This window comes from Dasypus novemcinctus, chromosome 21, assembly GCF_030445035.2.
Source record: "Dasypus novemcinctus isolate mDasNov1 chromosome 21, mDasNov1.1.hap2, whole genome shotgun sequence".
Taxonomy (NCBI): Eukaryota; Metazoa; Chordata; class Mammalia; order Cingulata; family Dasypodidae; genus Dasypus; species Dasypus novemcinctus.
Genome location: NC_080693.1, coordinates 82,998,473 through 83,016,483, shown reverse-complemented (window position 1 = coordinate 83,016,483; position 18,011 = coordinate 82,998,473). Strand labels below are relative to the sequence as shown.

The 18,011-nt window shown below is 50.6% G+C and overlaps 1 protein-coding gene across 1 annotated transcript in view; it reads left to right on the top strand.

The window, feature by feature from the left end:
* Positions 1-591: 591 nt before the first annotated feature.
* Positions 592-18,011, top strand: part of CYTH1 (cytohesin 1) — a 110,938-nt gene continuing 93,518 nt past the window's right edge. The window contains exon 1 of the mRNA XM_058284817.2: positions 592-716. Within this exon, the coding sequence (XP_058140800.1) occupies positions 695-716 (22 nt within the window). The 5' untranslated portion in view covers positions 592-694. The remainder of the gene's footprint in view (positions 717-18,011) is intronic.

The following is an 18,011-nucleotide window of genomic DNA, read 5'->3' as shown; positions in this document are numbered from 1 at the left end:
CGCTGAGCAAAGTCCGTCCAGCGCAGGCAAATAAAACCTGAAGGGAACAGTCTAGAAACGGATGAAAACAAGCGGCGCAGGAATCAGGTTCACCCAGAGGTCCCTTTGCAACTCGAGCCAAGTCCACCGAGAGGGCAAATAAAAGGAAGTTTAAGGGCGGCTACCGCAGCCTTCTGCCAAAGAGCAAGCTCGGGCTCGGAATCGGGGGCCCCGGCGGCCTGACACGACCCGGGGCGCCCCCGGTCGCCTGCTGGGGACGCCGCCGCCTAGCGAGATGGAGACGCGACGGGCGGGGGCGGGACCGGCGCCCGCGCCCGGGGATGGGGAGAGGAGGAGATGGCTGGCTAGCCCGTGCGGACGCGCGTGCGCAGGCGCGGGCCCGGGCGGTGGCCGCGTGCCGGCGGTGTGCGCGCGTGCGCGGGGGAGGCTCGCGGAGCCGGCCGGCGGCGGGGGCGGGGCAGGGGCGGGGTTTCAAGCGTGGGGGCGGGGCTGCGGGCGTACCCGGGCGGCGGCCGCGTGCCGGGGGCGTGCGCGCGCGCGGGCGGGGCGCCCCGGGGCGGGGCGGGGCGCGGCGGGCGCCGGGGGCGGGGCTCCGGGCGGGCTGAGGCGCGCGGGGCGGCGGGCGTCGCGGCGGGGACTGACGGGTTGCGAGCTGCGAGGAGCGAGCGGGGCCGCGGAGCCCGGCGCCCGCGACATGGAGGAGGACGACAGCTACGGTCAGTGGCGCCGCGCGCCTGCCCCGCCTGCGGCCGCCCCCTCTCGGGGACGCTGGCGCGGGACGCGGGCCCGGGCCGGCGGGGCCCGGCGCGGAGTCGGGGGTGCCGCGCGCTGTGGGGGGCGCGGAGGGCCGTGACGTGGTCCGGGGGAGCCGGGGCTGCGATCCAGGGGTCGCGGGGGTCAGGTCGCCGGGGGCGCTGCGGGCCGCCGGGGGTCGCGGCGGACGCCGTTCGAGTGGCCCTGCGGCTCGGCCGCCCGCTCCGTCGCTTCCGGGCCCTCTGGCGTCCGCGCCCCGGTCCGTCCTTTGTTCGGAAGCGACCGGGACGCGAGGCAGCCCCCGACCCCGAGAGGGCAGCGCGCCCCGGGGCCCCCGGCCCCCCGGCCTGCGCCCAGCTCCCGGGGGCCGGGGCGCCGCGGGGGGCGGCGGGGCGCCGGGGTCGCGGGCGGCGGCAGCTCCCAGGTGTGTCCCTGCAACCCGACGTTCCTCACGGAGGACGCGGTGTACGCTCGTGTCGGGGCAGCCCGGCCCGATCGCCCCCGCCGGCCCTGCCCGGGGAACGGCCGCCCTCGGCGGGGGACCGGCCCCTCGAGGAGTTCGAAGTTGCTGGGGTTGCAAAAGGCTATTTTATTTTAAACACTTTAGTTCATTCTTTAGCTTGTTTTTTATACACGAGGAATTAAAGAACGGGCGGCAGGTAGAACAAGTGGTGAACTTTTGTGTTTGCTAGCCAAGTGGGAACACGGCGGGATTTAAGATGCTCGCGGTGCTGGAAGGAACCCAGTCCTGGGGTGTTGGCTGATGGGACGCTCGCGGCTTCTAGAAGCCTGGTACCTTTCAGGGGGCAGGACCTGGGATATGTCCGGATGTCTGTCGGGGAGCACGTCCTCACGGTGCTTTGTTTGTAAGTGAATAATTGAACTACGCACTGGTGGAGAGGTGGGCCTACCCCCGGGCCGTGGGCAGCGCTGGGGCACTCAGGACCCACTTGTGGCGCAGGGTCAGACTGCACGCTGGGCTGGGCCGCTGGTGACCTTCAGGGTGTGCTTTCCTTTTGTGATTGAAAAAATCACCCAACTGCCTGGGCCCGGAATCTTTCCAGCCCCTCCAGACTGCTCCCTCCTCGCTGCGGGGAGACATCTGCTGCCCTGGCCAGACCCCCCACCCCCCAGGCCAGTTAAGTCCTCCCGGGCGCCCGTGTTCCCCCGCACCCACGTGCGAGGCAGGAAGCTGTGGGCCTGGCTGCTTTGAGCACGGTTTGAGTTTTGCCACCAGGCCTGACGTGAACTTGTACTTGGAAGGGGTCAGTGGAAGCAGGGCATTTCTTAGCTTCCTATCGCTGCTGTCACAAATGACCACACACGTGGTGGCTGGAAACAGCGTGTGTTATCAGCTTGTCGTAGAGGCCAGGAGTCCCACGTGGGCTCTGCTTTCTGGCTGTGACCAAATTCTTGAGCTGCCCCCTTCCCTCCCCAAAGCCAGCAGGTAGCTCTTCTCTCACCTGCCTTCTGAGGATGGCCCTCAGGACCCAGGGGCCTGGGCCAGGCAGGCCCCTCTCCCCACTTTGCGCCGGCTGCTGGCAAGCTGCCGGCTTGACGCCTCTGCCAGGGCCTGGTGTGGGAGAGGGTCTTGGGAGGGGTCTTATTCTGCCTCCCTCGCAGGGCAGAGGGGGGAAAGCGGCGGCTTCCCCTTGCCTCAATTTTAAACGATTTTAAACCCCCTTTTATTTTGGGGGAACCAAAGCAGTGGAATTAAAGCAGATTTCCCACCCCCGGGCTTAGGGTATGTGGCGTGGCCCCTGGTCTGATGGTAGAGGTTCGCACAGATCCTCCCTTGTCTCCTTTAAGTCAACTAAAACCAGCGTAACTGGTGTTCAGAATAATGAGAAACCATTTCTTGGAATTTGAATTTTTTCAAGGTGCTTCTTCTGCACCCTCTCCCATGTTGTGGATTCGAGAGTCTCATAGAGCTCGCCCAGGACCCTTACCAGGGACCCTTACCCGTCTTTAGCGTTGTTTCTGTGCGGGAGGGCAATGTGTTATGATTTCTAAGGTACCAGTTAGGTATAAAAAAACTGTTGTAATGCAACTCATTTAAAATATCTGAAGAAAGAACAAGTTCTATTGTTGAGCTAAAGAAAATTTAAAAAATAAAGCCTTTTTAAAAACAAATCAACTTCATTGATACATATTAATAAAGCATACAGTTCATCCAAAGTGTACAAGCAGTAGTGTTTGGTATAATCACATAGTTCTGTATTTATCACTTCAATCATTATTAGAACATTTTCATTATTTCAGTAATAAAAACAAACAAAATTCTTCACCTCTGTTTTTTTCTATGCTTCCTGCGCCATAAGCATAATTTTTGTCTATTCTTGCACTTTTATTCATTAAGCAGTTTTCTTTAGATATAGTCAGATACCATACAGTCCATCCAGAGTGTACAATCAGTGGCTTTTAGTATGATCACAATGTTGCGCATTCATCACCACAAAAATTTTCAGAACAGTTTCATTTCTCCAAGAAGATAAACTCCACAGCCCTTAACAGTCCTTCCCCAGCCCTGAATAACCACTAGTCTAATTTCATCTTTATAAGTTGATTTATATTAACATTTTATATAAATGGAATCATACAACATGTAGTCCTTGTGTCTTCACAAAGACTTCAAAAAGCCTTTTTTGACAGTGGGACTGGTGTTCTGGGTGGACCCCAAGCCTGGAGGCCTTCTTCCTGTGGACACTCCCACTGCTGTGCAGTGTATTCAGAGGGTCTTAAATCGCTGGGTAGGTGTGGTTCAAACCAGTCGTGGGGGTGTGCCTGTAGAAGTAAAACCAGCACCAAGAACCAAGCAAAACCCTGCTTAGTCCCACCAGACAAACCTTACACTTACAGGTGTTCATCTCTTTGTGCTCAGGAAAAAGAAAAAATACAAATATTGGCAAGCCACATTTTGCAAATGTTCTCTTTGTAACACATGTACAATATTCAGTGTGTAGGTCAACATAATATTGTACTGGCTTACCTACACAAAACCATGACTGCTGCACTCTAAAGGGGCATTTAAGGAACTCTGCCGGGAGGGATTTCATCTACCGCGCTGCGACAGTTACCACTCTGGGTCGAATGACTGTGTTTGCTTTGGTTCAATTGTGAGCCTCCTATGCTAAGGATGACTTCCATAAAGTGGAATCTGCTGTGTTTATCACGGAGTGTTTATCTTATTTTTGCTCCTTTCAGGAAGTTAACGTCATTTAGAGTTCAAGTTGTCAATGGAGAATTTATTTATTATAATTTTTAGGTAAGTGTTCAGATGAAAGGAAAGCTTAACTTGCTAAAGGGAGATTTCTGCTAAATGTCCTCCGAAATACCTTAATATGCCTCCGAAATACCTTAATATTTATATGGAGCTTCCCGATTCATTATCTAATGCACCCAAGGTGGAACTGATTTTAAGTTAGAATATCAGAGTTTTCAACAAGAGTTGAGAAAACTGGGTTTCACTTCCTCTCTAGAAGGAGAGCAGTGGGGTAGGGCCGTCAAGAAGCACTTGATTTGCGTAGAGCAGGGGCTGTGGAGGTACAGTTGCCTCGGTCTCTGGCTTCGGCCCTTGGCAGAGGTGGCCTGCTTGTATAAGGGCAGAAGCGAAGGGAAAGAGTGAAGAAAAGACACCGGGCACCCTGCAGCTTTGGGATGACTTTTAAGGTGTCGCTGCCCCCAGTCCCGGGTCCCGGCCCCTCTGCCCCCACAGGGGCTTCGGCCTGGGGTCTGCACGTTGTTAGGGGTGCCGCCCTGAAGCGCGGGGCAGGGTGGTGGGGAGCCCGGGAGCATGGGCTCTGGTCCGAGGACGGTGAGACGGTGCGGAGCTGCCGGCGCCGCAGGGCCGGGTGGGGGGCGCAGGTCCTTTAGCTGCCCGTGGCCTGTCTGAGGGAGGAGTGGCCGCCTGCTGGCAGTTCCAGGCCAGTCTTGCGAGTCTTAGCGGGCCGGTAGGTACAGCAGGGGTTTAATTGAAAAAGGACTCTCTTGAGGGCATTGATAGGAAGGAGCTGCGCCATAAGCATAATTTTGTGATTCTACCTCGGGACATTGAGAACGTTTCACACGTGTTGTGTTATGGTTTGCAACCAAGACCCTGAATAAAATGAGAATTTAGTGCAAAATTATAGAAAGAAATGATCATGTTAAACCATGAATCCTCAAGACCTGTATGTATTGGTGGGGGAGGGGTTTGGGCAGGAAAAATAGTTTTTAAGCTTATTTTCTTTGAGAAATGTGGGATTAATAATTTTATAAAAGTTCAACTGACATTTTAAGAAAGGCATTCATATATTGTTTCTTAGCTGGTCGGCCTTTATTCCCCCAATTTATTTCTAAACACTGTGAAATAATTGGAAGGTTTCCCCTTCCTTTCTGTTGTTTTGAGGGTCTCATTGCCTCCTTATTTGAGCATGGATCTCCTGGATCTCATGTTCTCATTTGCCAACAGAGGAGTATTTGTGCCTTCATAGGACAGCCTGCCCAAGAAAAGGTGCAGTTGGCCCCGGGGCTTGTGTTTCCTCTTGGTGCCTTGAACTGAAGCAGGCATTTTTAAACCTAGCCAGCCTCTTAGGGGCATCCAGGACCCCTCTGGAACTGAACGTAAGCGTTTTGGGGTACGTGCATTTCTGGAAGCAGAGGGTCCTCAGCTTTAATCAGGCTCTGAAAAGGTTCACTGAACCCCACAGTCACTGATGTGGTTTAAGCCTCTCCCTTAGAAGAGGGTTCCCGATAAAGATGGGCAGGGCTGTTCATTAGCTGCCACTGGAAACATTAGAGGCTGTGATTCTGCATCGAAAAGATGACAAAGTAATCCACTTGCCGGGGATGGCTCTTAAGTAGATAATCGAATTCTCAGTGCCACTCATGGTCTTTATTTCTTGAACTCAGCTACTTCCTCTCTGGCTTTTTATTAGCCTCAGGATCGTCCATATTTTGCAACATGAGGAAGAATGGGCCTTTAGCTACCCATGTGAAAGGGTGGAGATGTTGGTCTTGGCCAGGGCAAGGCCGCCTTCTGTCCTGCGCCCATGAGATGCGGTGTGGCTGGCGGCTCCTGTGGACGCAGGCCGGTGGTGGAGAGATTGGCTTTTTTTTTCCTCTTTTTCTTTTTTCTTTTTCATCTTTCTACCTCCAGAACAAGTGTCAGGCCTGGTATCAGATACAAGCAGCTCAGCACCTGTTGGGGGAATGATAGATTGAGCCAGGTTCCATGCGGCTGAGGTTAATATTCAGTGGGTTTGAATTTTGTCTTCATCTCCCCTTTCCAGACAGAAACAAGAATGCTTTTCTGTATGTGTTTGATCCTAGGAAGAACCAGTTTTTCCTTGTTTTAATAGGATATTGATGATTTTAAATTGCTCTCAAATTTAGTTACACAATATTTGCCTTTATTGAAAAGAGTATGATTATATGAAGTTAGGACTTCCTTAGAAAATCTGTGTCAGAGGGGTAAATGGTGCCAGTTTGCTTTCCAAGAGGGTCATGCCAGTTTTCCCTGTTCTTAGCAGTGTGTGAGTAAAGGTCCAGGGAACTTGCCATGAGTGAGGACAGTGTTTAAAAACTTTAAAAAAAAAAATGAATAGTCCCAAAATGGCACACTTCATTCAGGTTGTTGATTACTAGCTAGGTTGCTCAGCGTGTGTGCAGATTTGTGTATCATGAACTGTCTCTTCCTGTGGGAGGATGGTTACTCTATTTACTTAGCCTAGATCAACCCTTTTTTATGGCCTCCATGATAGAATCAAGTAATTTACATGGTCTTCTCACTCTTGATATTTTAAGCATGGGCAAAATACTATTAGGTTAGATTGGGGTTTGGGTCAAATTTTGACCAATTGTAGTAGCCACTTACTTACCTTATCTTGATTTTTCTTTTCAAGAGTCTTAACGCATATATTATCTTTTGGCAAAGATAACGTTTTTCTTTTATAGGAAAATTTTTGGTTTGAATATTACTGGTCAGGGCTATAATAATAAATAGCTCAAGACTGTGGACTTTACAGATAACACCTGCTCCTTTAAAAATGTTCCTTATATTAATCAAAAACAATCTTGCCCATAGGTTTGCTCTTCTGTTTCATGACTTTAAGATCAGTCTGGACTCACATTCTATAGTAAGAGCTGAAAGGAGAGCAGGCTTTATAGGTTCGGTGGGCAGGGGGGAGGGAGGAGACAGTCTGCTGGTACTGCCTGGGAAGGCACAGGCGGGAAAATCCAGCTCGAGAGCTGGGGACTCAGGCCCCCTTTCCCACTCACCCATTCAAGGTGAACGTCGTGGAGAGTGGGCTCCTGAGAAAAAGGGCTTTGCCTGGACCTGCCCATCTGCCCCATTGCCACACTGCTGCATGATTGCCTCTTTAATTGTTGCTTAGTTTCGGTTGCAATAATAGAGACATGGAGGTGGAAGAAAATTATTTAGAAATGTTCAAGAAGCAAGTCCCACATCCTCTGAAACTACTGATCATGTTGTTTTGCTTCTCTCTTTGCATTGCCTTAAAAAAACTGCAGACTAGGTCAAAGGGCATATAGGGGATTTTTGTTATTCTTCATTATCCGAAATGGCGTGACATCAAATGTCTTCCTGCTCTTGTGATAGTCAGATGGTTATTCACTGCTTTCTGTGATGACCGGCTTCTTTGGCAAGGGTCAGCGTAATGCTTTCCTATCTGAGTCTTTTATATTTTCCACCTTCCTTTTGAGTCTCGCAGAGGTTTCTATTTCAGAAGTGTGCCTTTATTTGGGAATATTACAGTCTTATAGTAATTAATGATGTGCGTGAATGATGGAATAGGTTTAAAGGTATTAAAGAAAACCTTGCCTCTATAGTAGTAAAATCACAGATGCTGTTTCTGTGAGTAACTTGTAACTGCTATTCAGTCAACAGGTATTAACCAGAACTCTACCTTGCAGTGCAGCGCAGAAGTGAAGCAGGCACTGTCCCTGTTGTCACAGATGCTTTGGGCCTAGAAGAAGGCCATGGAAGCAGGCTGTGCAGGAGAGGGTCAGAGCTGACGCGGGCACGTGTGTGCACGGAGACCTCAGGCACCAAGGAGAGTCGTGTCACTTCCACCCGGGGTCGGGGTGGGACTGGATAGGGCTGGGGAGGTTCCCAGAGAGGCCGGCCTGGAAAGCCAGGTTGGCGCTAAGCCGATGGCTGTGGTACCGAGGTGGATGGCTGGGAAGAGTGAGCACCCGCTTTGGAGGTAGGAAGTGGCTTGGCCCTTCCCGGCAAGGTGGGGGGCTGTGTGCCGGAGAGCATGTGAGGGAGGGGCGCGGAGTCACCCAGGGCCCTGTGCGCCTGGCCCTTGCCGACTTTCTTCTCTGGGCCTCAGGAAGCCGTGGGGGCTTACGCTGGGGGGCTTTCTGATGGTTATTTTAGGATCCCCCACCTCCTTGGGCTTGGGGTTGGCAGTGGAGGAGACCCTTCAGGAACTGCTGGAACCGCCCAAGTGAGACCGAGAGCCTGAGCTCAGGCAGTGGTGACGGGAGAAGGGAGAGGATAAATACAGCAGCCGGGGCGCCAGCCAGGCGTGGGGGCTGAGGGTCGGGCCTGGAGGGAGGGCAGCAGCAGGGGCAGTTCTAGATCCGAGGTGTCTAGAGCAAACATGAGTACAGTTTTGGATGTACTGTTTTGAGTTTTGAGGCCCTTCTAGACAGTTCGAGAGGTCCCTTCAGGCGGATGGGTTTGGAATCAGAGCTTGAGCTTATCAAGACATGAGCAGGGCTGGAACCCCAGGAACCCCGGGAGTGGGTCCCCTCACAGGCCAGCCGGGGAGAGACCGAAGCGGGCCTCTCGGGACATCCGCCACTTTGGGGCCAGGTAGGGGAAGAGCTCTGAAAAGGAAACTCTGAAAGAGAACACGTGTGACTGTTCTAAGAAACCAGACTGTAAAGTGGAGACAGAGAGAGGGCGCAGGCTGAAAGGAGGGGCAGAGGTGCGAGAAGTCTTTGTTTTTTCATTTGGGGGACGTTTGAGGCTGTTGATAAACTCTTTTATTACATACCTTTCAAAAATTATGCTGAGCCAGTCTTGAATTAAAGTTTCCACGTACTCTGTGTTGTAAACCTCAAGTAAGATCAGGCTCATATTTCTTTTTGTCTGTTTGGGCTTTTATACACAGCAGCTGCCAGACTGCATGTGTTTTTGCAACCTCTTTAGCTTAAGTTGTTTTCTCTTATGTTCCCTAATTCCCCGAAATATAATTTCCATCAGCCCTAATGATTGAAGTTAAGAGAATGTTCTTGCATTTCAACCGCCTGCTGGAATTTTCCCTGGGATATTCCATCGCCATCTAAAATCTGCATGTCCAAAGGCATTCTTTTGTCCCGTGTCCAATCTTACATTTCTTCCAGATGTCTGTTTTTGTTTTCTTTTTAACTTTTATCACCATTTGTTACCCCAATTATTTAGACTTGAAAAAAAAGTTCAGTTCCTTTCTCTATCACTGTCTAAATTGTTTTCTGTGTGTGCATCCATCAGTCCATTGATTCAGCCTTTTTTTATTATCTCGTCAGTGAAGGGTATTTGCATGTGCTGGACTGTGAAGAATTGAAAAATACAGCCTTGCTTTCAAGAAGCACTTAGTGTAGGGATCGACAAGTTGAGAATTTTCAGGAATATGTGACAGATGCTGTGATGGAGGTATCAGCAAGTGCTGTGGCAGCTTAAAAGCTTCCAGATCCCAGTGCGTTTCTGGGGAAGACATACTTCTCAGGAAAGCACGTGGCTGCCGGGCTGGACGGAGTGGGCAGCGTGCCAGCGTGGCGGCTCCCCTGCCTGCCGTGCCGGGAGCGCTCACTTAGGCCTCAGAACAATCCCATGTGGTAGAAGCAAATGTGCCTATTTTACAGGCGGGAAAACGGAGACTGAGATTTTTATTTCTGTGAGGTGTCGAGCTGGCCTTCACCCCCAGGCCTCTCCGACCGGCCCGAGCCCTGCTCGCCCTGCGCGCTGCGTCTGCCGGCGGCCTCTCGCCCTCTCCTCAGGGCCCCCGTGGCTGCTGGCCGGGCGCGCCTCCTCCTGGAGCTGGGGTTCGGCGTTCCATGTCTTGGTAAAGTTTGGGTCGCTGTTTGGGTAAACCCTGGCTGCCCGTCATGGGACAGTTTTGTGTGGAGAGCCTGCTGGGAGCGCAGGCGTGGGGGGCCGGCAGGGTCCTGCGTTTCTTCTCCCTCGCAGGCGGCGAGGTTTCCTCCGGCCCCGTCGCCTGAGGTCGTGATGTGGCCCCGTAGCTCGCGGCCCAGCCCCAGGCGAGCCCGGAGCCCGTTTCGAGGCTGGGCACCCGGAGTCCAGCGAAGCCCAGGTGGCCAGGGACAGCCCGTGTGAGCCTCTGACGGCTGCGGCAGGGGCCTCCCCGCGCTGACCAGGCCTCTTCCCGGCACTCCCTGGCCCCTGGGCCCCTTGTGACTAGAAGTAAAAATCTCCTGAAGGAAGCATTTCGGCACTGACGCAGGAGAACCCCAGCGGAAGACGGAATTTCCTCAGCAGAGTCGGAATGTCCGCCAGAGCCTCCCTGTCCGAGGCTCCGACCTCACGGTCTGGCCTCCTGCCAGAGCCGGGCACGAGCCCTGCGCGGGGCCACCCGCATCCTGACCAGGCTCGAGCTTCGCAGGTTCCGAGCTAGACTTTGGGGCCTGGCCTTGGAACCATTACACAAGAATGCCAACTTGCTTCTGTGTGCAAAGGATTTTTAAAAATCAAGTTTTAATCAGCTATGGAAATGGCATGCTGCAGGGGAGGGGGCTCAGGTACACACCAGCAGAGCCTGGGAGCACCAACGCGTTATTTTTCTTATTCCGACCTCTTTGTGGACCACCACTCCTAGTCAGGGTGACAGCCTGACCATAGGAGTGCCTCAGGGTGTAGCTTTTGGGGTCCCCCTGCAGTCTTGCTTAGAGTTGAGGCATCTGGCCCGCTTCTTTCTGGGAACAGTTCTACCCACATTGCCTTTTAAAAAACTTCAAACTTAGAAAAATAGTACAAACCCCATAAAGAGAACTCCTGCACACCCCAACCTCCCCCCCTCCAGATACCCATATTTTAGCATTTGCCACCTTTGCCATATCATTCATATCTGTTTGTATTTTTTGAACATTTGAGAGCAGGTTGCACAAACACACATTATTTTTCTTGAACACATCATACTTCCTTGTACATTTCCCAAGGACAAGGATATTCATGTACTGTAACCACCTTAAGAGCGGTTAGCGAGCTCAGGAAATTTAACACTGATTTAAAGCTTAGAGTCTATTCAAGTTTTTTCCTACTGTCCCTTTGGGCCCTACGATGAGTTTAGAGAATAGCTCGAGGCCACAGTGGAGGGGCCGCCTGGTCCTGTCTGCTCATGCGCCTTGGGCATGTGCCTGTGGCCTTAGGAATTTCCCTGTTTGGGTGGCTGTTGATGCCCTCTTCTCTAGGAAACGGTCTCTTCACAGTCTGGGGTTGTCCTGCAGCCAGCAGGCCCTTGCCCCAGGCAACCTGCCTTGGCTGCTCACATTGTCGGCTCTGTGTTCTCTAGGAGAGCCACATGAGCTGCCTTCTCCACGCAGGGCGAGTTCTGTGTGTCTCTTTCAGTCCTGGGTGGGTGGGTACTTTCTGTGCTTGGAGTAGTCAAGTGTCCTAGGCAGATGAACATGCAAAAGTGGTTTAACTTCCTAACTGCTTCTAAAGTTTGTAATCTAAGGAAGCATTGTGGCTCAACTGATAAAAGAGTGTCCACCTACCATATGGAGGGTCCAGGGTTCATACCCAGGGCCTCCTGACCCATGTGGTGAGCTGGCCCATGCACAGTGCTGCCTCGTGTAAGGAGTGCCATGCCATGCAGGGGTGTCCCCCATGTAGGGTGCCCCACACGCAAGGAGTATGCCCCCCAAGGAGAGCCGCCCCATGCGAATAAAGCACAGCCCGCCCTGGAGTGGCACCGCACACACGGAGAGCTGATGCAGCAAGATGACGCAACAAAAAAAAAGTGACACAGTTTCCCAGTACCTTATGACGGGAGTGCAGGTGGACACGGAAGAGCACACAACGAATGTACACAGAGAGCAAACAAAGGGAGAAGGGGAGAGAAATAAATAAATCTTTATTAAAAAAATACTGTTTGTAATCTAGTAAATTGAGGTTAGAATGGTGGTTCCATACCACACTAATCTGCAGAATCTCCTGGGTGAAAGAAAAAAATGTGCTGCTTTTTCTAGAGGTCAATTCCAGCCACCCCTAATGAACCAGGAGCTGGCAGGGTAAAGAACAGGAACATGCACACACCTTCTTTTTTGAGGTACTGGGGCCTGGGATTGAACCTGGGACCTCGCCCATGGGAAGCTGGTGTCCAACCACCGAGGCACATTGGACTCCCTGAGTTGGCTTCCTCGCCCGTCTTGCTTGCTGCCTGTTCCTGTTCCTTCAAGAGGCACCGGGAACTGAACCCTGGTCCTCCCGTGTGAGAAGCAGGTGCTCGACTGCTTGAGCCACATCCACTTCCCCCGCCACACACTTTTTAAAGCTTCTAAATTTTGGGACCCCATAGCTAGAAGTCCTCCTTTCAGGGACCTTTGGACTGCTCTCCTAGAGGTCATGGGTCACATCACACACATTGGCTTTTACTGGCTTTGATTGCCTGATGGTTCCCTGCAGTTTCTGTTTTGATGGAGTCGAGACGATGGTGTGGGCATTTGTGTCTGTGATTGTAGGAAGGAATGGCTGAAAGTTAAATGCATTTCTCCAACCCGGACCATCTAGTTCATGTGGTTTTGCTTTAGGCCGTTCAGTATTCTCCTTAGAGGATTTTTGAACTTTCAAGCGGAGGTTTTTGAAGAGGCTCAACGGATGAAAGAAGAGAAAAAAAAGCTTGGGTTTTTTCTTTACTCCTTTATCGTAGCTACCTACCTACTCACTTCATCTTCCACCGGTGTCTTTGTGTGATTTTCTCCTTGTTCCTTTTTAAAAGATACCTTCCCTTTATATTGCTGCTGTTGCTTGGCAGCCCCTGGACAGGTGCCAGCCTCGGGGTCCTGATATCTACCTCAGGGGAAAGTCACCTAAAAAGATCCCTTCGCCTTTCCCACTGGGACGAAGTAGGAGCTTGGAACTGGGAAGTGGATTGCCAGCCCACGAGATCTGTGGAGGCAGCCGAGCCTGAGTCAGTGGGCGGAAATGTCTTCTGAGTAGCTCAGCTCTGCTCAGGGGCCTTGGTGTGTGGTCCTTCAGGCAGCGTGCTAGGGTTGTAATTGGCTATAATTGCACATGTCCTTCCTACTTGAACGACTGGGAGAACTTTGAAAAAGTATTATTATGGACATTTTCAAACATGCAAAGTGGAGGAGTATATTAGTCAGGGTTCTCCAGGGAAACAGAAATCAACAGGAGATATGTGTCAAGAGTATGAGATTTTATTAAATTCTCTCATGTGACCTTGAGGATGTGCAAGTCCAGATTCTGCAGCCAGGCTGCAAACCGGGGGCTCTGATGAAGGACCTTGATGAGTTCCCAGGAGACCTTGGCTGTCCAAAAATGAGCTGGAAAATTCTCTCTGAATGCTGAAATCACTTCCCCTTTTAAGGCATTAACTGATAGGATAAAACATCATTCATTGCTGATGGTAATCTCCTTGGTTAATTGTAGATATAATCAGTCATTTATGCAATCAACCTACTGATGACTAAAGTCCATAAATGTCTGTTATTAGTCAGCCAAAGGGGTGCCGATGCAAAATACCAGAAATTGGTTGGTTTTCATAAAAGGTATTTATTTGGGGTAGGAGCTTACAGATACCAGGCCATAAGCATAAGTTACTTCCTTCATCAAAGTCCTATTTTCACGTGTTGGAGCAAAATGGCTGCCAATGTCTGTGAGGGTTCAGGCGGCCTGTGTTCCTCTCTTCCTAGGGCTTGCGTCTTCCTGAGCTCAGGGTTCCTCTCTTCCTGGGGCTTGCTTCTGTTTCCTCTGTGAGCTTACTTCCTGGGGCTCCAGTTTAAGGCTTCAGCATCAAACTCCAACATCAAAACTCCAACGTCAAATACCCCCAACTCTGTCCTCCGCCATGTCTTTTATCTGTGAGTCCCCACTAACACCCTAATGGCGTGGCCCCATCAAAGCCCTAATCATAACTTAATTATGCTTAGGTACAGACCAGTTTACAAACATAATCTATTTTTGGAATTCATAACTATATGAAACTGCTATAGTGTCTTTGTATTACAGTTAGCCCAGTGCTTGCTTGACCAAATAACTGGGCATAATTATCTGACCAAGTTGACACATTAGCCTAACTATCATAGTCTACCCCCTGTCAACTTGACAACCATTCACATCACCTTAAACCATACTTTGTTTCTAAATAAAAACAATAACAAGCTTGCATATATATATTTCTGCCTAACAATATTCATCTGTCCTGCGTAAACCGGAAATGCGTTGTTAATTTCCTACAGAATAGGGTACAAGTCCTTGGGTAATATTCACTCTTAAACTTGACATCCTTAAATATTATGACATGAAACTAATACATCTTGTCATGTGATAAGGGAGAAGGTTAGGGAAGAAAACAAAGATACTCATTTTATGTACATATCCAATCATACTCATAGCAAAACAAGGAAGAAAGATTCATGACCATTACAGTCCTCATTTCTGTAACTGGCCAGTGGTTGAAGTTCATATTTATCACTGCCTTCTTCCACTATCCATTCCATGTTCCTGTTACCCTCAGCAAGCACCTCAGCTGCCTGTAGTTTTTTGCCTGGTGGGATGACCCAAACTCTAATTCGTGAAGATTCTGGGCCATGGTTAGTCCTGCTTGGATTGGGTTGTTGCATTTTCCATTGACTTTATTTTTATTTATTTATTTATTTTTAAAATTTATTTCTTTCCTCTTCCCCCTACCCGCCACCACCCGCCCCCCTCCCCTCGTTCCCAGTTGTCTGCTCTCTGTGTCCATTCACTGTGTGTTCTTCTGTGACTGCTTCTATCCTTATCAGTGGCACTGGGAATCTGTGTTTCTTTTTGTTGCGTCATCTTGTGTCAGCTCTCTGTGTGTGCGGCGCCATTCTTGGGCAGGCTGCACTTCCTTTCGCACTGGGCGGCTCTCCTTACACGGCACACTCCTTGTGCGTGGGGCTCCCCTACGCAGGGAACACCCCTGCATGGCATGGCACTCCTTGTGCGCATCAGCGCTGCGCATGGGCCAGCTCCACACAGGTCAAGGAGGCCTGGGGTTTGAACCGCAGACCTCCCGTGTGGTAGGCAGACGCCCTATCCATTGGGCCAAGTCTGCTTCCGTCTGTTGACTTTAATCACAGGGTTTGGCAGTACTGAGAGAAGCCCTAGGGGATCTCCTGTATTCCAGGCAAACTCTTCTTTACCCCCATTATGCAGATCCAGTTAAATTTCCCCTTGATAGTCAGGATCAGTCACCCCAGCCAGTACAGTAATTCCCTTCTTTGTTGATTCAGAGCTAAGAGAAGCCCAAAGTTGGCCAGATGGCAGTCTTAACTTTCATTTCCATGGAATCATTGTTGTTCCCTGGTGGTATCACTCCTCCTTTTGGAACTAAGACCTGTAGACCAGCAGAGCTGAAGGTTGCAGGGACAGGAAGCAAAAATTTTCCTAGTGGGTCACTAGGGATAGTAGTGAGTGGTGCCACTCTCATTTCTACCCCTTGATTCCTGGACCCGTGAATCCTGGTTATGGGAGAAACAGCACCATAGAGTGGATGCTGATTTAGAGCATACACAGCCTACTGGAGAACATTGCCCCAGCCCTGCAAGGTATTGCCACCTAGTTGGCGCTGTAATTGAGTCTTAAAAAGGTCATTCCACTGTTCTGTCATTCCAGCTGCTTCAGGGTGATGGGGAACATGGTAAGACCAGTGGATTCCATGGGCATGTGCCCATTCCCACACATCATTTGCTGTGAAGTGGGTTCCTTCATCAGAAGCAATGCTGTGTGGAATGGCATGGCGGTAGATAAGACGTTCGGTAAGCCCACAGCTGGAAGTTTTGGAAGAAGCATTGTGTGCAGGAAATGCAAACCCATATCTGGAGTATATGTCTATTCCACTTAAAACAGATAGCTGGGAAGTGGTTGTGGCTCAACTGATAGAGCATCTGCCTACCATATGGAGGGTCAAGGGTTCGATACCCAGGGCCTCCTGACCTGTGAGGTAAGCTGGCCCATACGCAGTGCTGCCGCGAGCAAGGAGTGCCATGCCACATAGGGGTGTCCCCCACATAGGGATGCCCCACATGCAAGGAGTGCAACCCGCAAGGAGAGCTGCCCTCCGTGAAAAAAGTGCAACCCGCCCAGGAGTGGCGCTGCACACACGGAGAGCTGACACAGCAAGATGATGCAACAACAACAAAAAAGCAACACAGTTTCCCGGTGCCGCATGACAAGAATGCAAGCAGACACAGAACACACAGCAAATGGACACAGAGAGCAGACAACGAGGGGAAGGAGAGAGAAATAAATGAAATAAGTCTTTAAAAAAAATAAAAAAAACAAATAGCTGCCCCTTCCATGGTGAAAATGGTGCAATGTCATCAACCAGCCACCAGGTAGCAGTCTGATCAACTCAGGGAATGGTGCCATATCAGGGGCTGAGTGTGGGTCTCTGCTGCTGGCAGATGGGGCAGTCAGCAGTGGCTGTAGCCAAGCCAGCCTTGGTGAGGGGAAGTCCGTGTTGCTGAGCCCATGCATAACCTCCATCCCTACCTCCATGGCTACTTTGTTCATCAGCCCATTGGGCAATGACAGGCTAGGGAGAGAGACTGAGCTTTAGCCACAGAGCAGATCATCTTATCCACTGGATTATTAAAATCTTCCTCTGGTGAGCATTCACGTGGGGCACAAATATTTTCGTTTTTTTCCCCACTCAGAAATGTCTATCCATATACCTCTTCCTCAGACCTCTTTGTCACCAATTTTCCAATTATGTTCCTTCCAAGTCTCTGACTATCCAGCCAAACCATTGGCAACAATCGTGAATTAGCAGTGTATAGACATACCTCTGGCCATTTCTTCTTCCAAGCAAAATGAACAACCAGGTGCCCTGCTCAAAGTTCTGCCCACCGGGAGGAGTTACCCTCACCACAGTCCTTCAGAGATGTCCCAGCAAAGAGCTGCAGTGCTGCAGCTGTCCACTTTTGGGTGGTACCTACATGCAGAACCATCTGTAAACCAGGCCTAAGTTTTCTCTTCCTCAGTTAGCTGATTGTGTGGGACTCCCCAAGAGGACAAAGCTGGGAAAGACAACATAACTTGGCAGGGGTGGTGGCCATGGGCATTTGGGCTGCGTCCTCATGTAACTTACTTGTGCCTTGAGGACCCGCTTGAGCCCTATCTCGTATGTACCACTTCCCCTTTATGATGGAGTGCTACTGTACATTCCCAGCTTTATGGTTTGGTGGGTCAGACAATACCCAGCTCATGATAGGCAACTCAGGTCTCATGGTAACTTGATGGCCCCTAGTTAAGTGTTCAGTCTCTACTAAGGCCGGGTAGCAGGCCAAACGCTGTTTCTCAAAAGGAGTGTAGCTATCTGCAGAGGAGGCAGGGCTTTGCTCCAAAATCCTGAGGGGCTGCACTGTGATTCTCCTATGGGGCCTGCCACAGGCTCCAGACAGCATCTTGATTTCCCACTAAAACTTTCAGCACCTTTGGATCTGGTAGATCATATGGTCCAACTAACTGGTAGTGTAGCTTGCACAGCAGCCTGGACTTGTCAGAGCCTCCTCTTGTTCCCGTCCCCAATCAAAACTATAGCGTCTCTGGTTACTTGGTAAATGGACCGGAGTAGCACACCAAATGAGGGATGTGTTGTCTGCAAAATCCAGAAAAACCAACTAAGCGTTGTGCCTTTATTTTGGTCGTAGGAGGGGCCAGATGCAACAGCTTATTCTTCACTTTAGAAGGGATATCTTGACATGCCCCACACCACTGGACACCTAGAAATTTTACTGAGGTGGAAGGCCCCTGTATTTTTGTTGGATTTTTCTCTCATCCTCTCTCATGCAAATGCCTTACCAGTAAGTCTAGAGTCGTTGCTACTTCTTGCTCACTAGGTCCAATCAGCAAGATATCGTCGAAATAATGGACCAGTGGGATGTTTTGTGGGAGGGAGAGATGATCAAGGTCCCTGTGGACAATATTATGACATAGGACTGGAGAGTTGATATACCCCTGATGCAGGACACTGAAGGTATACAGCTGAAAGCAAACTGTTTCTGGCGGTCCTTACTGATGACAATTGAGAAAAAAGCAT